At 34.1% G+C, this 17950-nt stretch overlaps 2 protein-coding genes across 2 annotated transcripts; both read left to right on the top strand.

The window, feature by feature from the left end:
• The first annotated feature begins 229 nt into the window (after positions 1-229).
• Positions 230-7501, top strand: LOC100253949 (uncharacterized). Its single transcript, XM_002281531.5, has 11 exons — positions 230-1157; positions 1239-1293; positions 1544-1643; positions 1720-1948; positions 2342-2395; positions 2482-2621; positions 3178-3763; positions 3949-4063; positions 4163-4212; positions 6464-6607; positions 6986-7501. The coding sequence occupies exons 1-11, from the start codon at positions 525-527 to the stop codon at positions 7232-7234; spliced, it is 2355 nt and encodes a 784-aa protein (XP_002281567.2). The 5' UTR covers positions 230-524; the 3' UTR covers positions 7235-7501.
• Positions 7502-9412: 1911 nt separating this feature from the next.
• Positions 9413-11795, top strand: LOC100248858 (uncharacterized membrane protein At1g75140). The gene has a single exon (XM_010666372.3). It carries the CDS (start codon positions 9645-9647, stop codon positions 11598-11600), a length of 1956 nt encoding a protein of 651 aa, XP_010664674.3. The 5' UTR covers positions 9413-9644; the 3' UTR covers positions 11601-11795.
• The last annotated feature ends 6155 nt before the right edge of the window (positions 11796-17950 follow it).

Genomic DNA, 17950 nt, shown 5'->3' with positions numbered 1-17950 from the left:
TGACAATGATGGAGCTTGTAAAAACCTCAATCCTTGAAAATGAGGAGGCCGTTAATTACATTTAAGATCCAACAGTTCTTCTAAAATTTCTTAAAATTATTTGCTGTTTTTAAAAAATTATTTTAAAGGAGGCACCGATCCTTAAAAATATCTTCTAAATTATATATAATATTATTTATTTATTTATAGTAGGCAAATCCGCATCCAAAACCAGAACACCCCTATGGCCCTATCCGACGTCCCCACAGCAGTATGTCACGCGTCCATTTGGCAAGTATAAATGCTTTCCCAATTCCCACAAAATTCGCGCCACCGCTACTACCGGTAATTTGGGCGGGCTCGAAAGAAATATTCACACAACTTCATCAAGCGACTGCGCCTTCCCCAAAATTTAAACAACATTTGCCGCCCAAATGTTCTTAAGTTTTTTTTTTTTCCCTTCACTCTTAAAGCTTGAAACCCTAATCATCTATTTTACACTATTTCTTTTTCACTGCCAAAACTTGAAACCCTAATTTTTCGACATGGATATGGAAGATGATTCTCAGCTATTCTCACCTTCAGAACAATCCTCCTCTCCAGTACATGCGAGGAAGCTAAAACGTTTGAAGAAAGCAACTAGTGTTTCTACAGATGATGTTGTCGCCAAGCAAGTGAATGGACAAGTTCTTGGCTCCTCGGAAGCCCTAGAATCAAATGAGGGGCCCTTGCGGTTCGACTCTGGAAAGGAATTGGATTCTGGATTTGCTGGGGAGGGGTCGGGATCCGGGAGGGATTTGGAATTTGATGGAGATGGAGAAGATCAGGGCGGGGAGAAGGGAGAAGCAATCGGAGATCCGAAGGCCGATGAATCTCTTGATTCTGAGGGATGGAATGAAGAATCATTGCAATTTGACTTTGGTAGTGAAATGAATTCTACATTTGATGAAGATGGGTCGAGAACTAAGAGAGTTTTGGAATTTGGTGGAGATGGAGAAGATCCAAGTGAAGAGATGCGTGAAGAAACTGGAGATTTGAGGATGGGTGAATCTGAGAGGAAACGGGGCAATTCAGAAGACTTGGGCCAAAAGAGAGTGAAGAGGAAGAAGAAGCTTGAGAGTGTTGCAGATGATGGAAAGCTTGATGCATGTGCCTCTGGGAGAAGAATGACAGAAAAGGTAGTTTATGGTACTATTATTATGCATTGCTTTAAGATTTGGTTTTCGATTTGCTGATTTGTTATTACTGTGATTTTGCAGGAAAGAAGAGCTCGTCTTAGTGAACTTCATGCTGAGACTCAGAGACTGTTGCGAGGTATGTACGTGATTGATGATTTGATACCAAATTTAATTAAATTGGCCAAAGCTTTGTATCCTAACTGCTTGAGTTTGGCTACCAAAATTCTTTTTTACCACTCAGCGCTATTGGGTTTGTGTTATATTAATTCATGTACATGCTATTCACTATTTAGGTTAATTATATCAGTCTCGTTTATTTCAGGATCCCCATTTTTGTATAATTTTATTTATTTAATATATTTGCATTGTGTTTTCTCCATGTTCAGAGACAAGAGATACAACATTCAAACCAGCAAAACCTGTACAAAAATCCATATCTTCAATCTTGGAGAAGATCCGCCAAAGGAAGCTAGAAGTGTCAAAAAGGTGGGTTTTTCTTTTTCCTGTTTTCACTGGTATTCATGTCTCAAAATATTTGTTGACTTGTTCTCATCCATGGCAGAACTGTCAGTCTGAACAATAACTGTTCTATTGCTGAGGACAATAGTTCATTGAGAGAGGTTGCAGTTGCCCTTGATTCAGAAAATAGGCCCAAAGATAAGAGAGGGGATGATGAATTCACAAAAGTGGCAGAGGAGACAGTTGCACATGCGGCTGATGTGGATAGTAGGTCGGATGGATTTAATGAATCTTTAAACCACTCAAGTCAAGAAAATACTCCTCTCCAGATGGTAATTTAATTTCTCAATAAATTGAATCTGTTACATAGTAGAATGTCTTAAATGTTTAAGTTTTCTGCAATTTCAAGTTTCTTAAATTCACAGTTCTCATGAATGCATAAAGGGTTTCTTGACCCAGACAAATAGTGTGGGTGATGCATTTCTTGAAACTCAAGACAATAGTAACTACTATTTCTTTGCTATTAGTACTCATTCATGGAGATCGAATGTTTTGCATGAGCGTATAACAGTTAGCTAGAACTGCTATTCCATGTCATTAAAGAAAAAAAAGTTTTTTTTTTTTTTGTGGTATTCAATGACTTGTGAATCTGGGAAAGATGAGCAGATGTTGTTCGTGCTGAGACTGATTTTCCTGACATAACTTCTGTTTGAATCTAAGTGTAGGACTCAGAGGAGAAACCTATACATGCATTTCGAGCTCCTATTGATGATACACAGGTTTGCTTCACTTCTCAACTATAAAAAAGGAAGTTGTTGATACTGCAATGTATTGTAAAGACATAATATCTTTTTGCATGGTGTAGGATTTGTTTTGTGCTTCCCAAACAAGTGATGTGAATGATGAACTACCAAATGAACAGCACAGCAGTCCTCTTGAAGAAGTTCTGGAACCATCCTTACTTGCAATGAACTTAAAACTTGATTCTGCTCCTGTTGATGATGTGTAAGTGTTTTGAAACTTTATTTTGCAGTTGATGGATTGAATGCTTTGTTTTTCTGGTGGTTCATAGCTTACTGGTTCATTACATATTTCATAACCACTCATCAGGATTGAGCTGCTACGGCTCTTACTATTTTGTTTCTTTTCAAATAAGTTCTCATTTTTCTCGTATGCTACTAAGAGTTAGCTCTTCTTTCTTGCCCCCTAAGTCAGCTGCTACATATTTTCCCTGGATTTCAGACTATTTGTTTTCCCCATTACCACCTACTCTTCTCTGTTTGGTCAAGTTTGAAGTTAAGAATTGTAAAGAACTATTTTTAATTGTTGAATAGAGGAGTAGGTTACAAGTATCAGAATAACTTAGACCCATCAAAAAAAAAAAGTATCAGAATAACTTAGAGCTAGATAAATTGTGATTTCAATTTTCATCCGGTAATGTCAAATTAGAGGTTGACTATTATGTTGACATTTTGTAAGGGTTAGCATGCTGCTGGTTAAATTGTTTCACCTCTCATAGATGTTCTACCATGTTCAAATAATTAATGTTTCCTTTTCCCAGTTCTTCCAATGAAGAGGACAATGATAAGGAAAATATTGATCCTGATCCGCATAGACCAATTGAATTGTGTTCATCTCCAAAAGGTGATCCTGTTAAAGCTTTTGTTGATGATGAAGCTGAGGAGGAAGATGATAGTGACAATGACCTAATTCGATTCCAAGAAAATGAAGAGGATGAGGATAATGGAGGATCTGAGGAACTTAATGATTTGATAGCAACTGAATATGAAGAAAATCCAATTGATGGTGAAAAGCGCAATCAACTTCATCAGCAGTGGCTTGCGCAACAGGATGCAGCTGGAACAGACAATCTTTTGCAGAGATTGAAATGTGGTCCGGAACAAAGAGAAACAGCCATGCTTGGAGGAGAAGATGACGATGATGAGGAAGAAGACAATGAAGAGGAAGAAGAGTTTTGTGATGAAGCACTAGAAGGTCTAGGTGGAGCAAATCTTGTCCGGATGAATTCAAGAAAAATAAAACAAATGATTCCTCAAATGTTTACTGATAAGGATGATGGGTTCTTATCATCTGATGATGAGGAAACAGAAAAAATGCTCGTTAAACAGCGTCTACTTGAGAAAGCTGTGAGTTTTTATCTATCCAAATATGATTCACAAAGCTACGGTTTATTTTGTTTCTTGCTTTGGCAGAAGTACTATTTATTAGTAGTAATACTTCTGGTTCATAGCTTTTCTTGGCACTATTTATTGTCAATTTGCTTTAATTTTTTATTCACAAGTTGGGGCCTGAATATAATGATTTGGAACAGGAAGAGCAGGCTACACTATTGTCCCCAGAAGAGGATGAAAATTCCAGAGAAGTTTTTGGTCTTATAAAGAAGCTGAATATTGTGCCTGACACTAAGAGGAAAGCAAAAACATCATGTAAGATAGGCAATGTACTTCACCAATCTTTAGAGTTATATTTTGTTGTATCTATTGTTACTTATTGTTAACATTCTTTTTGGTTTTTTGCTTTTGCAGCTGTTCTTGGTATGCTGCTGAAAGGCAGAAATAGCAATAACTCTTCAAAGGTACACAATTCTGCTCCAGTTGAATATGGGGATTGTCTAGTTGAATTGAATTTACTACCCATTTTAAAGTTGAGTGAAAGGATATTAAATATAGAAGCCCCTTTTCTTGATTCAACAACCAATATCCACTATTTTTTTTTTTTTTGTGCTGTTTCTGCCTGGAACTCTGCAACTAACTCTAATGTTTTTACTAGATAATTTAGGATCATGTGTTTCTCATTTAAAGAAAATGTAATGGAAAGAATTTGAATCCTTCTGTACTTTCCTTACTTGGAAGCCTTGGGCCTTTTCTGCATGTTTGACCACTTCTAGGTTGGAGTAGGATAATATCATAAACAGAAGTTTTCAGGCCAGGACTTTGCCATGGTCCTTGTGACATTTTTTTTTATAGGTAAATTTTTGTCCCATTGGGACTTGAACTTGGAACCTCCCACACCCTCTCCATCCCTTTACCACTTGAGCCAGGCCTCAAAGGCATGGTCCTTGTGACACCTTTGACAAGTGGAATCAGGCAAGGTTATATTAAATGATATGTTATTTGGTTGGAATTAGCACCCAAGATGCCTTTGGTATAGTCTCAGAATATATTCATTCCATGACAGTGGTGTCTGGTTGTTATCTTTTGCTAATATTACTACAAGCACAGCAGAAGTTGTCTATAGACTCTATACCAACTGAAGTTTTGGTAGCAAGTTTGGTTTGTAGTCGTCAATTCCTTCTATTGCATGCAAGTTTTAGAAGGCTTTCATGATAATATGATACCAATTCACAACCCATGTTTTAAAAGAATATCGAGGCTTATGCCTTATGCTCTATAAATTAGCCTTGAGGTTATAGCCTTAGTTTGGGTAATTAGGGCTTAAGCCTCACCTTGTCAAGGCTTATAGCTTTGATGCTATAGCCTCAAGGCTAGTGAGGCCTAAGCCTCAAACATCTAAAGGATTTTCAGCCTTTATGGGCTTTTAATATATATTTTATAAGAGGCTTCAATCTCAATATTCAATGAGTTTCAATGGGTTCTATCATCTATGCTTTTGTGGACTTTTGATATGGATTTTATGAATTTTGTAGTTGGTTCCTACTTGGTTAAACCTTTTATAAAATGAAGGGTTTATTTGACTTTCAATTAACTCTTTAAATAGAAGAGAAAAAGAGAGATTGAGAAGAATAAGAGAATTGTTGATTGTCCTAGTGGTTGATCTCATATATAATCTAATTGTTGATGGATAAAAAAAGATATCATTATAATTGGTGGACGAAGAAGAAGGATTGGTGGATATTAATATCAATGGGGAGGATAATCAGTGTTATTAAAGGTGATCGCAGGTTGCTTGGGCCACCAGGCTAGGCGGGGTAGATAAAAGTCACCTTGACATTGCTTTTTGCTTTTATATTACTATTAGCATCACTAGAATCCTCTAAGAAATATAATAATAAGATATGATTATATTTCTTAGAGGATTCTAGTGATGCTAATAGTAATGTTAAAAATTATTTGGTAAAACCATGAGAGAGTGCTAAATTTTGAGAGAAAAAGGAATTAAATTAGAACTATTAACAATAAAAAATAATTAATTTTATCATTATGAAGTTTATGTGTTTTTTATTACTCAATTTTATTGTGACTTTATGAGTTTTTTTTTTTTTGTATTTTTATTTATTTATTTGTTAAAATTAAGGTTTACCCCTCATTCTACCTCTAGGCTTACGTCTTGTTTCATTATAAGCAAAACGCCTCAATGCTTTATTTGTATTTGTATTTTTTGAATGAGCATTTTGGATTGTAACATTTGAACATAATACAATTGCTAGATGTATTTTTCAAACTATTGTCTGTTGCAGCAAGGTTTTTAGTGTTGTAGGTGTTACTGATCTATGTTATATGGGTGTTGGGTGTAGGTGTGTCTAGGTGTCCTATGCTTCACATCTCAAATTTTGGGATATAGGATCTTGGCTGAAAAATGATTTTGGATGGTGCTTAGTTATGATATAATAAAGAAAACTATCAATTATAAGTTGATTAAGCAAGAAATAACATATTCTTAATAAAAATAAACTCATGCTTTTAATTTTTATCCTTATTTTGAAGAAATTAAAAAAATCATAGTTGTTAATATATGAAGTAAATAATAGTATTGAACAAGATCACACACCCACACCTGTATCATGTCATGTCAACACAGGTATGTTGGTTGAAGTTGAAGAGTACTGGTGTCATGATCACTAACTATAGGCTTTTAATTGTTGTCAGTCGTCTTTCCTGGGTCGAGCATCAAACCAGTCTTTGCCATCATCCCATAAGCCTGGATCAACTATGGTTCGATCTTTTATCTTTGGGCGAGATGACAGCAATAGCAGGAGCACAATTTCAATGTCGGAGGATTCTTCAGATAAGGTTAGTTTTATCAGAAAGCAGAACGAAATTGTTTCCTTTTAATTTATTTCCCATCTTAAAACTTGTACCAAGTTATTGAGTTATGCTTTCCTTTCTGATGAGGATTAATTCATATTGAATATTTTTGTGTAGTAAGAATGCAGGAAAATGATTTTTTGTTTTTCTTAATAGTTAATAATGACTGACTGGTGAATAAAAAGGGAGAGCTTCCTCTAAATATTTTGCTGACAACTGTATCCAATTCTTTCATTACCATCACTGCATTTACTTTGATATAGTTGTTTCAGTAATTTATTTCTCAATTCTGGAACACTGAAGTATAATTGTCCATTTAATAATGCTCCTGTGATTATGGATTGTGTATGTTTAAATATGCAGATTCAAAATGAGACTCGGCCGAAAAGAACTGCTTCAGCTAAGTTTAGTAGCTCACAATCCAAATTCAGCACCCAGAACACCAAAGTTGCAGTCGAAAAAACCTCGGGTACTTCTCTTTTTGAGATCTTGAGGCGCTCTTCTCTGCAATCCAACAGTTGCCCTCAAGATAATGTGGTTGGCGAAAATCAAAGTGTATTTGCTGCATTCAGATTGACGAAGAAGTCAATAAAGGTAGAAGGAAGAACCTAATTGGAATATGGAAACTGCCTACAATATTTCATTGTTGGAATGATTTGATTGTCCATTATTAGATGGTCTTTATGAGGTTCCATATTCTGTGTTAAAGATAAAAGCCCGTTTTTCCAAGCTTTAAGATCTGCAGCTCATAAATAGGAAAAAGTATATTGAGATTTTGATTGGCAGGAATCTACTGCTAATTTAACATTCTCCAGTAATGTGTATTAAGAAAGACAGAACTAGTGTTGGCTGTGGATCTTTGTGCTAACCCTAATTCTGGTTATCACTTTGCAAAAATTAGGATAAAGGCCAATCATTTGAAGGCTCTTGCCATGGAAAATCCAGGACTAGTGCTAGGAACTTTTTCATTTTTATTTTTTGATTTTCCCTAACAATATTGCCTTGGCTTCAAATACTCATCATCAGGGTCATGAGCCGTTTATTTTCTTTGTGCTCTTGTATAGTCATGGCTCATCATCAGGCATGGTCCGACTATTCTGTGACATGGATTCGCAGCCAAACATTAGTGCAATTCGTTCTTGAATCCCCAGTTTGGCTGTTTAGGCTCTGTTGGGTAATTATTTTGAAAAATAGTTTTTTAAAATTATTTTTTAATGTTTTATAGATTAAATTTTCTGTTTAAAATCTGAAATGTATTTAAATTGTTTTTTATGTTTTAAAAATAAATTTTATATATTGTATTTTATTTTTAATTTTTTTATAATTATTATTTAAGACCGTCATAAGAAAATAAATGAAAACAATAAAAAAAGTGTTATATGAAAAATAAAAAATTGATTTTTTTGGTAAACTTTTATTTTTGTTTCTTTGTTTTAGAGGATAAAAAAAATTATTTTTGAAAACAGTTATCAAAATGGCTTTTTAGATTTTGGATTTGCCATAATATTTCCACTTAGTAATTTGAAGATGGCCACTGGGGAGCTAGGGACTTAAAAAAAAGAAAAAAAACTAATTCTCAATTATATAAATAAAAATATATGTAAATTTGAGATAAAATTTAAAAACAAACAAAATCTTATAAAATCTATTTGCCATTCTTAGTTTTTTTAAAAAAAATTCTAATTTCATTTTTTTTCCACACATAATCATCTTAATTTATTTTCCATTATGTAACATTAAATTTTTTATAATTTCAAATATAAAATTGAAATTTATTAAATAAAATTTTTGATAATGTGTTTTTTTTCATTTTTCATTTTTCATTTGAGATTTCTAAATTTATAATTTTTCATATTTAATTAAATAATAACTTGTTTATAACTCAACTGTATAACCATATTAAATTATATATTCTATTTAGTTATTCACACGGGAGTTTATATGTTTACATTCAGATAATTTTAAGTAAAAAAATCTCAAAATTTATTACAAAAATTTAAAAATTATTTTTTTAAAAAAAAATTAACTGCAAAATTGTTAAAATTATTAAAAACTTTCTAATCAGATATATATATATTTTTTTTGTAATTTTTAATTCTTTTGAAACATTTCCTAGATTTTCTTTTTAAATTAATTTTTTTTTCGTTGGTTATATTTTAACTATAAACTATCATGCATGTTTTTATCCTTGCTCCCCAGCCGATATTTGTGGCTCCGCACTGACGAGTGACGATTGCCCTTGTTTACTAGGTGTCTAAAAAATGCTGGAGCTAATCTTCTTTTGGGAAATCATGCAATTGTGTTGAAGGTAGAAGGTTCACGCTTCCCATCATGAGAAAAAGATTGAAGATAAGGAGCAGCCTCCCCTTTTGGTGACGATTAAAATAGCCGTCCCTGGAAAAAAGAGGGAATGCCGACTCTAGATTTGAGTCCGCAAGGGTAGAGATAAGTGATGACCCGATGGGTGGTGGATTCATGCTGTCTGATTGGTGGATTCATAATTTAAAGGAGGTCCTAAAATATCGGTTGCCATGATTGTACGCTGAAGTATGAACGGCTGATTCATTTATTCAAATGTACAATTATACCATATAAAGACTATCCGTTTACACTTCCAGAGTGGGCCACATGGGCCCTCTTATGTCTTTCTCCATCCCTAATGTACATGTTTCTTTCCCATCCCGCCACGTGTCATGCTCTTGCCTCCACTGATAATCAACACCGAAAGCCGAGTGCACCCAACCATTTCCCTTAATTTCTCAATAATAATAATAATAATAAAAACATGTATTTTGTCCTGAAAAATCGAATTTCTTGCCCTATTTCACCTGTATACTCTCCGCAAGTCAAAAACCTCACTACAGTGGAGCTCCGATTCTCAAATTTTCGTCACACGACTCACCAAATCCATCAGATTTTCCTGCTCTATCCTCGGATTTCGTCTTCAAACAACATTCACACACAGAAGATCTGTGATTTGCTCCCGCTGCAATGGCGACACACTGATCCCTTAATCTCTTCAATGGCGAATCATCACAAAGGCAAGTTTTTTTGGCTCTATTTGCTTTTCCTTTTTGCTTCCCCACCTGCTGTCAGGATTTTCATCAACTGTAGCCCAGATTCAATCGAACTGCTACCTATCAATGAAACCACGGAGGAGTCAAGTATTTTCGACCGTCAACAAATTCAAATACAAAAACTTGAAGAGATAGTAAAAAATCTTACTGAATTAGTGTCTAAATTAGAATCACGCCTTTCCGAACCTTCCAAGGTGGATCACGATCTCGTGGGTTCAAGCTTAGGTGCTGAAGAGAAAGAGAAGAATGATCAAAGAAAGTTTGGTGACAAAAAATGGGCTAAAGAAGATGAGGATGAGGGATTTGAAGGGAGGATTAAGGATGAGGTTCGAGACGGAGAGAAAGGGAGGGCGGTTTCTGTGACAAAGTACAGCCCGTTTTGGTCGGAGAGGTTCCAGTTTGTGTCGGCGGTGAAATTGGATTCGGATGCTACTTGCATTAACATTTTGCCGTTCAGGGATTATGAGGGGCTGAGTAAGTATGTGGTAGTGGGGGATGAGCGGGGGAGGGTGTATGTGTTTCTGAGGAATGGAGATGTGTTGGTTGAATTTTATACATCGTCTGATTCGCCTATCACAGCCATGTTGTCGTATATGTCGGTTTCTAAGAATGAGAGTATCGTGGTCACCGGGCATAAGAACGGAGCGATTTTGGTGCATAGGGTTTGGGAGGCATGGAATGGGGAAGAGTGGAGTTCTCTCTCTATGGAACATGTTAGAACTTTTGATTCAGAAACTGGGGAAGATGGCTTGGAAATTACTATCTTGGAAGTGCATCATATTGGGAGAATGAGGTATATTTTGTCCACGAACATCGGTGGAGAGATTAGGGTTTTTAGGGAGAATGGGTCAGTCCATGGGTCTGCCAAGCCAATGAGCAGGCCACTTGTATTCTTGAAGCAAAGACTTTTGTTTTTGACTGAGAATGGTGCTGGGTCATTGGATTTGAAGACCATGAAGGTTCGGGAGTCTGAATGTGAAGGGATGAACCATTCTATTGCCAAGAACTATGTCTTTGATGCCGCAGAGAGGTCTAAAGCATATGGGTTTACTTCAGATGGTGATCTGTTCCATGTGTTTTTGTTGGGAGATATTGTGAACTTCAAATGTAGGGCTAGATCCAAGAGGAGGTTTGACATGGGTGAGCCTCTTGCTTTTCAGGCAATTAAGGGGTATTTGCTTATTGTTAATGAGGAAAAGGTTTTTGTGTACAATGTCTCATCACAGCATTACGGGAGGGTTGGTGGCCCCCGATTTGTTTTCTCAACAGGTCTAGATGAGATTAGATCATCATTTCTAAACTATCAGGCAATGGAAGTAGATGGCCGGAGAAGAGTGATACCCTTAATAGCCAGTGACCGTGAGAAGCTTGTTATTCTTGGTCTTGGAGGGGGCTACGTTGGAATGTATCGCTCAAATCTTCCTGTCTTTAAAGGCGAATTTAATACTATGCTATGGACCAGTCCTGTATTGTTCTTCATTCTATTTCTCTTTGGGGCATGGCAATTTTTTGCCAAGAAGAAGGAGGCACTTATTTCATGGGGGCCAGATGATCCCTTTGTTTCCACATCAGCTATGACTGGAGCTCCATTGGGAACCAGCTCAGGAGATAGAGCTTTTCCTGATTCTTCTTCTAGGAATGCTGATATTATGGATCTGAGAGGTGGTGGCCTCAGAGGTCCATCAAGAAGGTATGTCTCTCCCCCTCGATATCCTAGTGGAGCAGCCAGTTCCTTTAGACCAGGTTCCACTGATCATAACTCTAGACCGGCTTCTGTCGATCCCAATTTTAGAACAGCTTCAGAGCTGAAATTTAGGGGTTCAAATCTAGAGTCTTCTGGTTTCCAAAAGAGAAGAGAGAGTATGTTTGTAAACAGTCCAGCTGTGGATGACAGCAATTGACTTCTAAAATCAATTGCATGAAAGCTTGTATGCCACGAGTTAGTTATTCTGAAAATTTCATTGTTGGACCCTTGTTTGGCTCTTTAGGCTGTTTGAACTTGCAATAGTTGTAATTTTGTAACTTCTAGTTACATTAAAAACAAAAAAAAGAAGGGAAAATAATGGCAAATTTTTTTGGCATTTTTGATATAAAAATCCTTAATTTCTCTCTTTGTTACTCAAATGGTCATACTAGGTGGTTTTCTTTCCCTTTGATGATTGCCCTAACATTACATAAGATTGTTTCTATCAGTCCTTACAAGGCAGCTAATCACTGTGGGTAAAGATTGAATACATTGCTTCATATTTCAATTTATTTAGCTAATATGTTTTAGGAGTGATGGGGAGACTAGTTTTGATTGGTTGGTTAGTTATCTTGTGGGGATTATCTGGAATGTTATTTTATTTTCCTGCCATCTCTTTGCTATATTCTTTTAGGTGGATTAGTTTCCTATTTATTAGGAGAAAGACTAGTTCCAAATTGTTTGGCAAAGTCTTTTATGAAAATCAGACAAACCCATTCATACTAGTCTTATTGGAGGCAAAGATCAAAACATCAGGAAATGCGAAAACATCTGTGCTTAGTGTCCAACAACCACATAAAGGATGTTGATGAGAAATATGAATTTTGAAAGTTTACAATCAACACTAATGTGAATGTTAATAATAATTTATACAAATTATATTGAAATAATTCCATCTGATATGCAACATTTGAGGATGAAGGAACATCATAAAAAATATATATATATGATAAAATAAATGATAACAAGTTAATGATAGAATTCCCATTGATAACAAATATGATGTTATTTTTTTTGTCTGCTAAATTTTTTGGAAAAATGATAAAAATGGTATAGACATCCTAATATTTCATTCCCATTACCCGTGAGACAAGAAATTTCATGGAAATTCTACTGAAACTTTCAACCTTGATTGGAAGGTGGTCAGAGCAACCACTACTTATCTTTTTCCCTTTTTTTTCTTTTTGGATTTTTAAATAGGGCTTTAATATATATATAACCTGAAAATTGAGAGATCGAAATCAGAGAACACGGAGTGAATAGTTGTTAAGAAATTTTCAGCCTAAATTCATTATTTTTAATTCCTTAACAGTCTCATTTAATTTATTAATATATATACATATTTATGTAACTAGTTTCTTTTATTATTTCATTTGTATTAATTAGTTATTTGAATATATACGTTGATATTGTTTATATTGTGCATGACTTAAATGTATTAGAAGTTGAACAAAATATACAAGAAGTTAAAGAGTTTTTTATAAGATGATAAATTGTTCATAGTCGGTTCATAGATATTACGGTGATGGAAACTTTGATGCAAAAATCGTTAATCAAGAATACAAAAATAAAACAATAACACATACGGTACACAAGGTTTTGACGTGGTTTGATTAACCATGCCTATGTCCACGGATGAGAGAAAATCATTTTACTATATAATAGAGGACATAATCAGATACAACTATTAGGTTATCAAAATATCTTATGTTTCCTCACTCTTCATATCCCTACCCTACCATGAGCTCTCTCTACCTTACCACGAGCTCTCTTGCTCCATCGGGTACCTCCTGTCCTTCCTCACATCTCTATTCACTTTGTATAATCTTTATAAGTTCATCTTTATTTCATTAACTTTTTTCCTCATGACCTAGGATATTTATAGGGATATTTCCAACAACATTCCTTATTCTATAAGGAAGTTTAATATTTTAATCTAAAAATATTTTATATAATTTTTTTTTTATAAAAAAAGGAATCTATGCTAATTAGGAATTTGAAATACTTCCTAGCAATACATCAGTTTTTTAGACAATTTAGTTGAGATTATAGTGTATTATTACCTCTTAGCATCCACATACATCAGTTTTTTGTTTTAAGGTGTCATGAGCATCGACAAGGATGAAAAAAATCACAAAACATTGATGGTATTTCATCAAAATTTCATATTTCAGTTGTTACCAAAGCAAAACACCGGCAATGATGGCAATATTTCGTTAAAATATCGTATTTCAATGGTTACCAAAGCAAAACACTAACAATGATGAATTTTTTTTTTTGGCGATTTTCCATTGAAATTTTGAATTTCAATTGTCATTAAAGCGAAACAGTGTGGAGAAATATTGATTTGGTGATCTTTCAATACTTATCAATTTTTTTATCAATTTTTATTATAGGGGATTGTAGCTAGAGGGATTCAAACCCAAGCAAAAGGTTCACATAGAATATTGGGTGACTACTGGGGCAAGTTTGCTTTCAATTATATGTATATATGCTCAAGTTCATCATAAACATTAAATATTAAAAGAATATTTTATTAAATAAATTAATTCTAATTATTTATTTTTAAATTTCATTTAATTGATTAATAAAAATAAAAAAATTGTCATGATAATTTTCATGTCTTTTTTTTATATCATTTATATATTAGTTAAAAATAAAAAATATAAATATTAAAAAAAAAAATACTTATATCATCATTTATTTTATATTATTAAATATATTTGAATTAAATGAATCATAATTTTAATATTAAATATATTATAATCAAATTTCACAATATTATTATTGAATAATATATAATATAACTTAATAATGAATGTATACTAACAAAAATTCATATTTTTTTTATTGAATATAACAAATTATATATACATATATCTATATGTATATATACATATCATTCTTTTCAACATAACAACTTCAAAATGTTTATTATTACTTTTTATGTCATTTTTTAAAAGTTTTTCTCAACATTTTCATGAGTTTTGATCAATTTTCACTCCATCGATACTTTTCAATATATTTCAATATATCTATAAAATTGAGTTATCGATATATTTGTCAAAACTAATATTTTCATTCTTAGGCACTGACTTGACCTTGAGGTGTTTAAGGTTATATCAATCCTGTTAGCCCAAGGATTCTCCTAATCTCGTTTTGATGATAACAAATCATGATTAAGTTACTAATTTGTTTGAATTATAAAGAATTTCAGGTGTTAGTTTGAAAATTCATCAAATGACCCAATGTATGCAAGATCAAGATATATGAAAGACCCTTTAATCATAGGAAACATATATAAGTTGAATGCATGAGTGCATTTAGGATTTTCATATCCTTTCATGCATCTTTAAAAACGCAGTTTATGAATTAAAGTTACATTTCCATTAAAACCAGAGTTTTATCAAATGAACCTCAAGCAAATCACTTCAAAATTGACATATTCATTTACCTAAAGACCTTACATAAGTGTTAGAAGTGAAAAAAAAAAAGAAAAAAAAAGATAGATTTCTAGATAAAAAATGGTGAACCAATTAGGGTACCGGTCAATTGGTTATACCTTCATGGTCGAGGTTTGGGTTGAGAGCTGCAAAAAATATTTTCTCTCTTCCAGTAGCCTTTCATTCTTAGTCGATGGCTATATCTTCTCAGTCGAGGTCTGGTTAAGGCCTAATAGTCACCTGACATGCATTTATTGCCGAACGGTTAGTCAACTGGTCAACCCCTAACTCGATCAGTTAAGGCTGCTTTTTGGCTCTTGAGACTAGAAATTAATAAATTGAGAGTTCCATTTCTTTATGACCAAGAGAACACCTACATTTATTTGTTTGCCTACTTGTTCTTGACTCAAAAGTTCTCATTATTTCCTTAGTGCATTAAATCTCCATTTGCATATTCCTTAGTGCACTCTTGTGATTTTTCCTAACATTTAAATTGTATTTGAACCCTTGTTGACCTAGGTTGAGAGATTTAAACTTGTTATTTGAGTGTTAAAAGCTTTAAGTGAGCAAAAACTCGAAGGGATTGTGTAAGAGCCCATTATAGTCAGAATCTAAAGTGTAAAAGTGTTGAAAGCTTAGTTGAAGCTTTAAGTATAATGGAACCCTCATTTGATTAAGAGCTTGAAAAGAGTGGACGTAGGCAAGAGGTGTTGAACTACTACAAAATCTGAATTTGTTTTCTTTAACTTTATTTATTAGAGCCAAAATATGTGCTTTAATGGCATATATTTGATATGATTTGTCCACCTAAGGACACTTAAATCACCCAACTTAACCTAAATTGATGCTAAGACTCTAGTTATGAGTTTAACTTATATTTTGGAGATTTATCTCAGGTTCAAGGGAAGAAAATGATGCAAGTTGAATCACTTTAGATTTTGAAAGATTAAGAAAGTGTTAAATGCGGAAATAAGTGAGTCAAGACTTATGAACCATGAGGAAAGACAAGATGAGGATATCATGAGTTTGGAAGATGAGAAATGACCATTATGGAGTAAAAAAGAAGGTAAGAAAACATGGGAAATGAGGCATGAAGTAAGATTTAGTTGCATGGAAATTTAGAACTCAAAATTTGGTGGTAAGATATACTCTGACTTTGAGGACAAATTTGGAGTACTTCCCAAAGTCCATTTTAGTTGAACTATATATCATTTTGAAACTCGAGAAGTCAGGAGTCCAACACTTCAAACAGTGTGCAAATCGGAGTTGAAATGAAGAAGTTATGGTCATTTTAAGACAATTGCGCAAAGTCAAATGACCAATTCGAAATCGAACTTATGAATTCGAAATCCAATTCGAAATGACCCCAGTTTCAAATTCACCCACTTCCACTTTGATGTTTTGCCTCTTCTACCTCAAGAATTGCATTTAGGACACTCCATCCGCCCTAAGTGGACCCCATATGACTAAAAATCACCATTTTATTATTTTTTAATCATTTTTAGGTAATAATTTGTAACAAGTGGCCAATGAGAGTGTGCCACATGTTAAGTTATTGATGATATCATATAAACTCTTTTAGTTTTAGGTTTAGATATCTTAGATCATCTTTCGGAGAGTTTGACATTGAAGGTGGAAGAATACGAGAACTTTGGTTTGTTTTCTTTTCTTCTTTATTAAATATATTGTTTTTAGTTTCTTTTGATTCAAATTATAGATTTTTACCCTATTATGGATTGTGAATGTGACATCACCCCCATGAGAGGCTAAAAATCCAACTTGGGGCTTGGAGCATGAAAACCTAAGGGTTAAAACTTATAGGAACAATGGGTAAATTATTATAACAGTGAGATTAATCATTGGTTGGTTGTCAATTAATTAGGGTAGAATTACCTTTTGACCTCTTTTTTAAAATCGTCCCATGTGTCAATCGTGTATGTGCCTTTCTCCACATTAGTAACCCTTCGACACCACCATGGAAAATAGTGTTGATGAGGTAAAGGGTTATGGTTCATACCTTGGTGATGTTACCCATTAGTGTTATTGCCTCAAAGTATCATTCTATGTACCACAATAAATAATCTAACTCCTTAGTATCCCATTTGCCACTAAAGACATGTGGCTTTGACACCTCCACCCTAAGTGCCTCATAAGTAGCCATGATTCCGGGCAGAAACCGTAGACTTGTAGATGGCTAGCTATTCACGAATGTCTTGGTCTTTAAACTTTAATGTGTAGCCAAGGTCTCTACCATTGACTCCAAGTTAGCAAGCATGCCCATCACATTGTCTTAGAAGTATATAAACTCATTGTGTGATATTGGTTGAACTTGTGAAGTTAGCACGCCTTCTTTGAGGTCTTGGATTTGTTCCCTTAAATCCTTCAAAGCCTTTCTCTATGCTTTGCTCGATCAAGTTCATACCTTGAGCATCCGCCATGGTTAACTCCACCTTGGCTAGCCTTGCCTCTATGCTAGTAGTGGCATCATGAAACTTTTCCTTCATTCCCTTACCCTATGTGGTAAGATTAGTCTCCCATCCATGAGTTTGCTCACTAGTCATTTTCTCAATGTTGGAGCTTGACATGTTTCCATTACTTGTTGTAACCATGCTTTGATATCACTTGTCATGGACTTAGGTGTTTCCTAAGCTCACGTGTGGTACTTAAATAACTCAAGCCTCGAGTTGTTAAGTTAACCTCACCCCAATCTTAGTTCATAATACTAAGTAAAGATATTTGACTGGGAATTTAGGATGCACAACAAAGGCAATACTTGAAAAATGAAATCTTTTATTGTATTAGAATACTTTACAATGTTTGAAAGCTATTAAGTGCTTAGTCGGGTTTCTTCCTATTTATAGGTACAAGGGAACAATCTAGAGCCCTTAAGGTTCCCCACAACCCTAAAATTCTCTAAAGAATGCTATATACAAGCCTATATCTAAGCTATATACGAATCTTTTGAAATTCTCTAGAATTCTTTAGAGTTTCCAAAAGCTTTCTCCTCCACTATGTGAGCTCTAAGGGATTATTTAAAAATGTGTAAAAAAAATTGAAGTAGAGA

This window comes from Vitis vinifera, chromosome 18 (assembly GCF_030704535.1).
Source record: "Vitis vinifera cultivar Pinot Noir 40024 chromosome 18, ASM3070453v1".
Taxonomy (NCBI): domain Eukaryota; kingdom Viridiplantae; phylum Streptophyta; class Magnoliopsida; order Vitales; family Vitaceae; genus Vitis; species Vitis vinifera.
The sequence above is the reverse complement of the archived record's forward strand: the minus strand, read 5'-3'. Positions and strand labels throughout refer to the sequence as shown.

Excerpts from the sequence above, each read along its gene's own strand:
- LOC100253949 (XM_002281531.5), top strand. The coding sequence starts at position 525 with ATGGATATGGAAGATGATTCTCAGCTATTCTCACCTTCAGAACAATCC. Across the intron at positions 1,294-1,543 it reads GACTCAGAGACTGTTGCGAG|AGACAAGAGATACAACATTC; the intron begins GTATGTACGTGA and ends CTCCATGTTCAG. Across the intron at positions 4,064-4,162 it reads GAGGAAAGCAAAAACATCAT|CTGTTCTTGGTATGCTGCTG; the intron begins GTAAGATAGGCA and ends TTGCTTTTGCAG.
- LOC100248858 (XM_010666372.3), top strand. The coding sequence starts at position 9,645 with ATGGCGAATCATCACAAAGGCAAGTTTTTTTGGCTCTATTTGCTTTTC.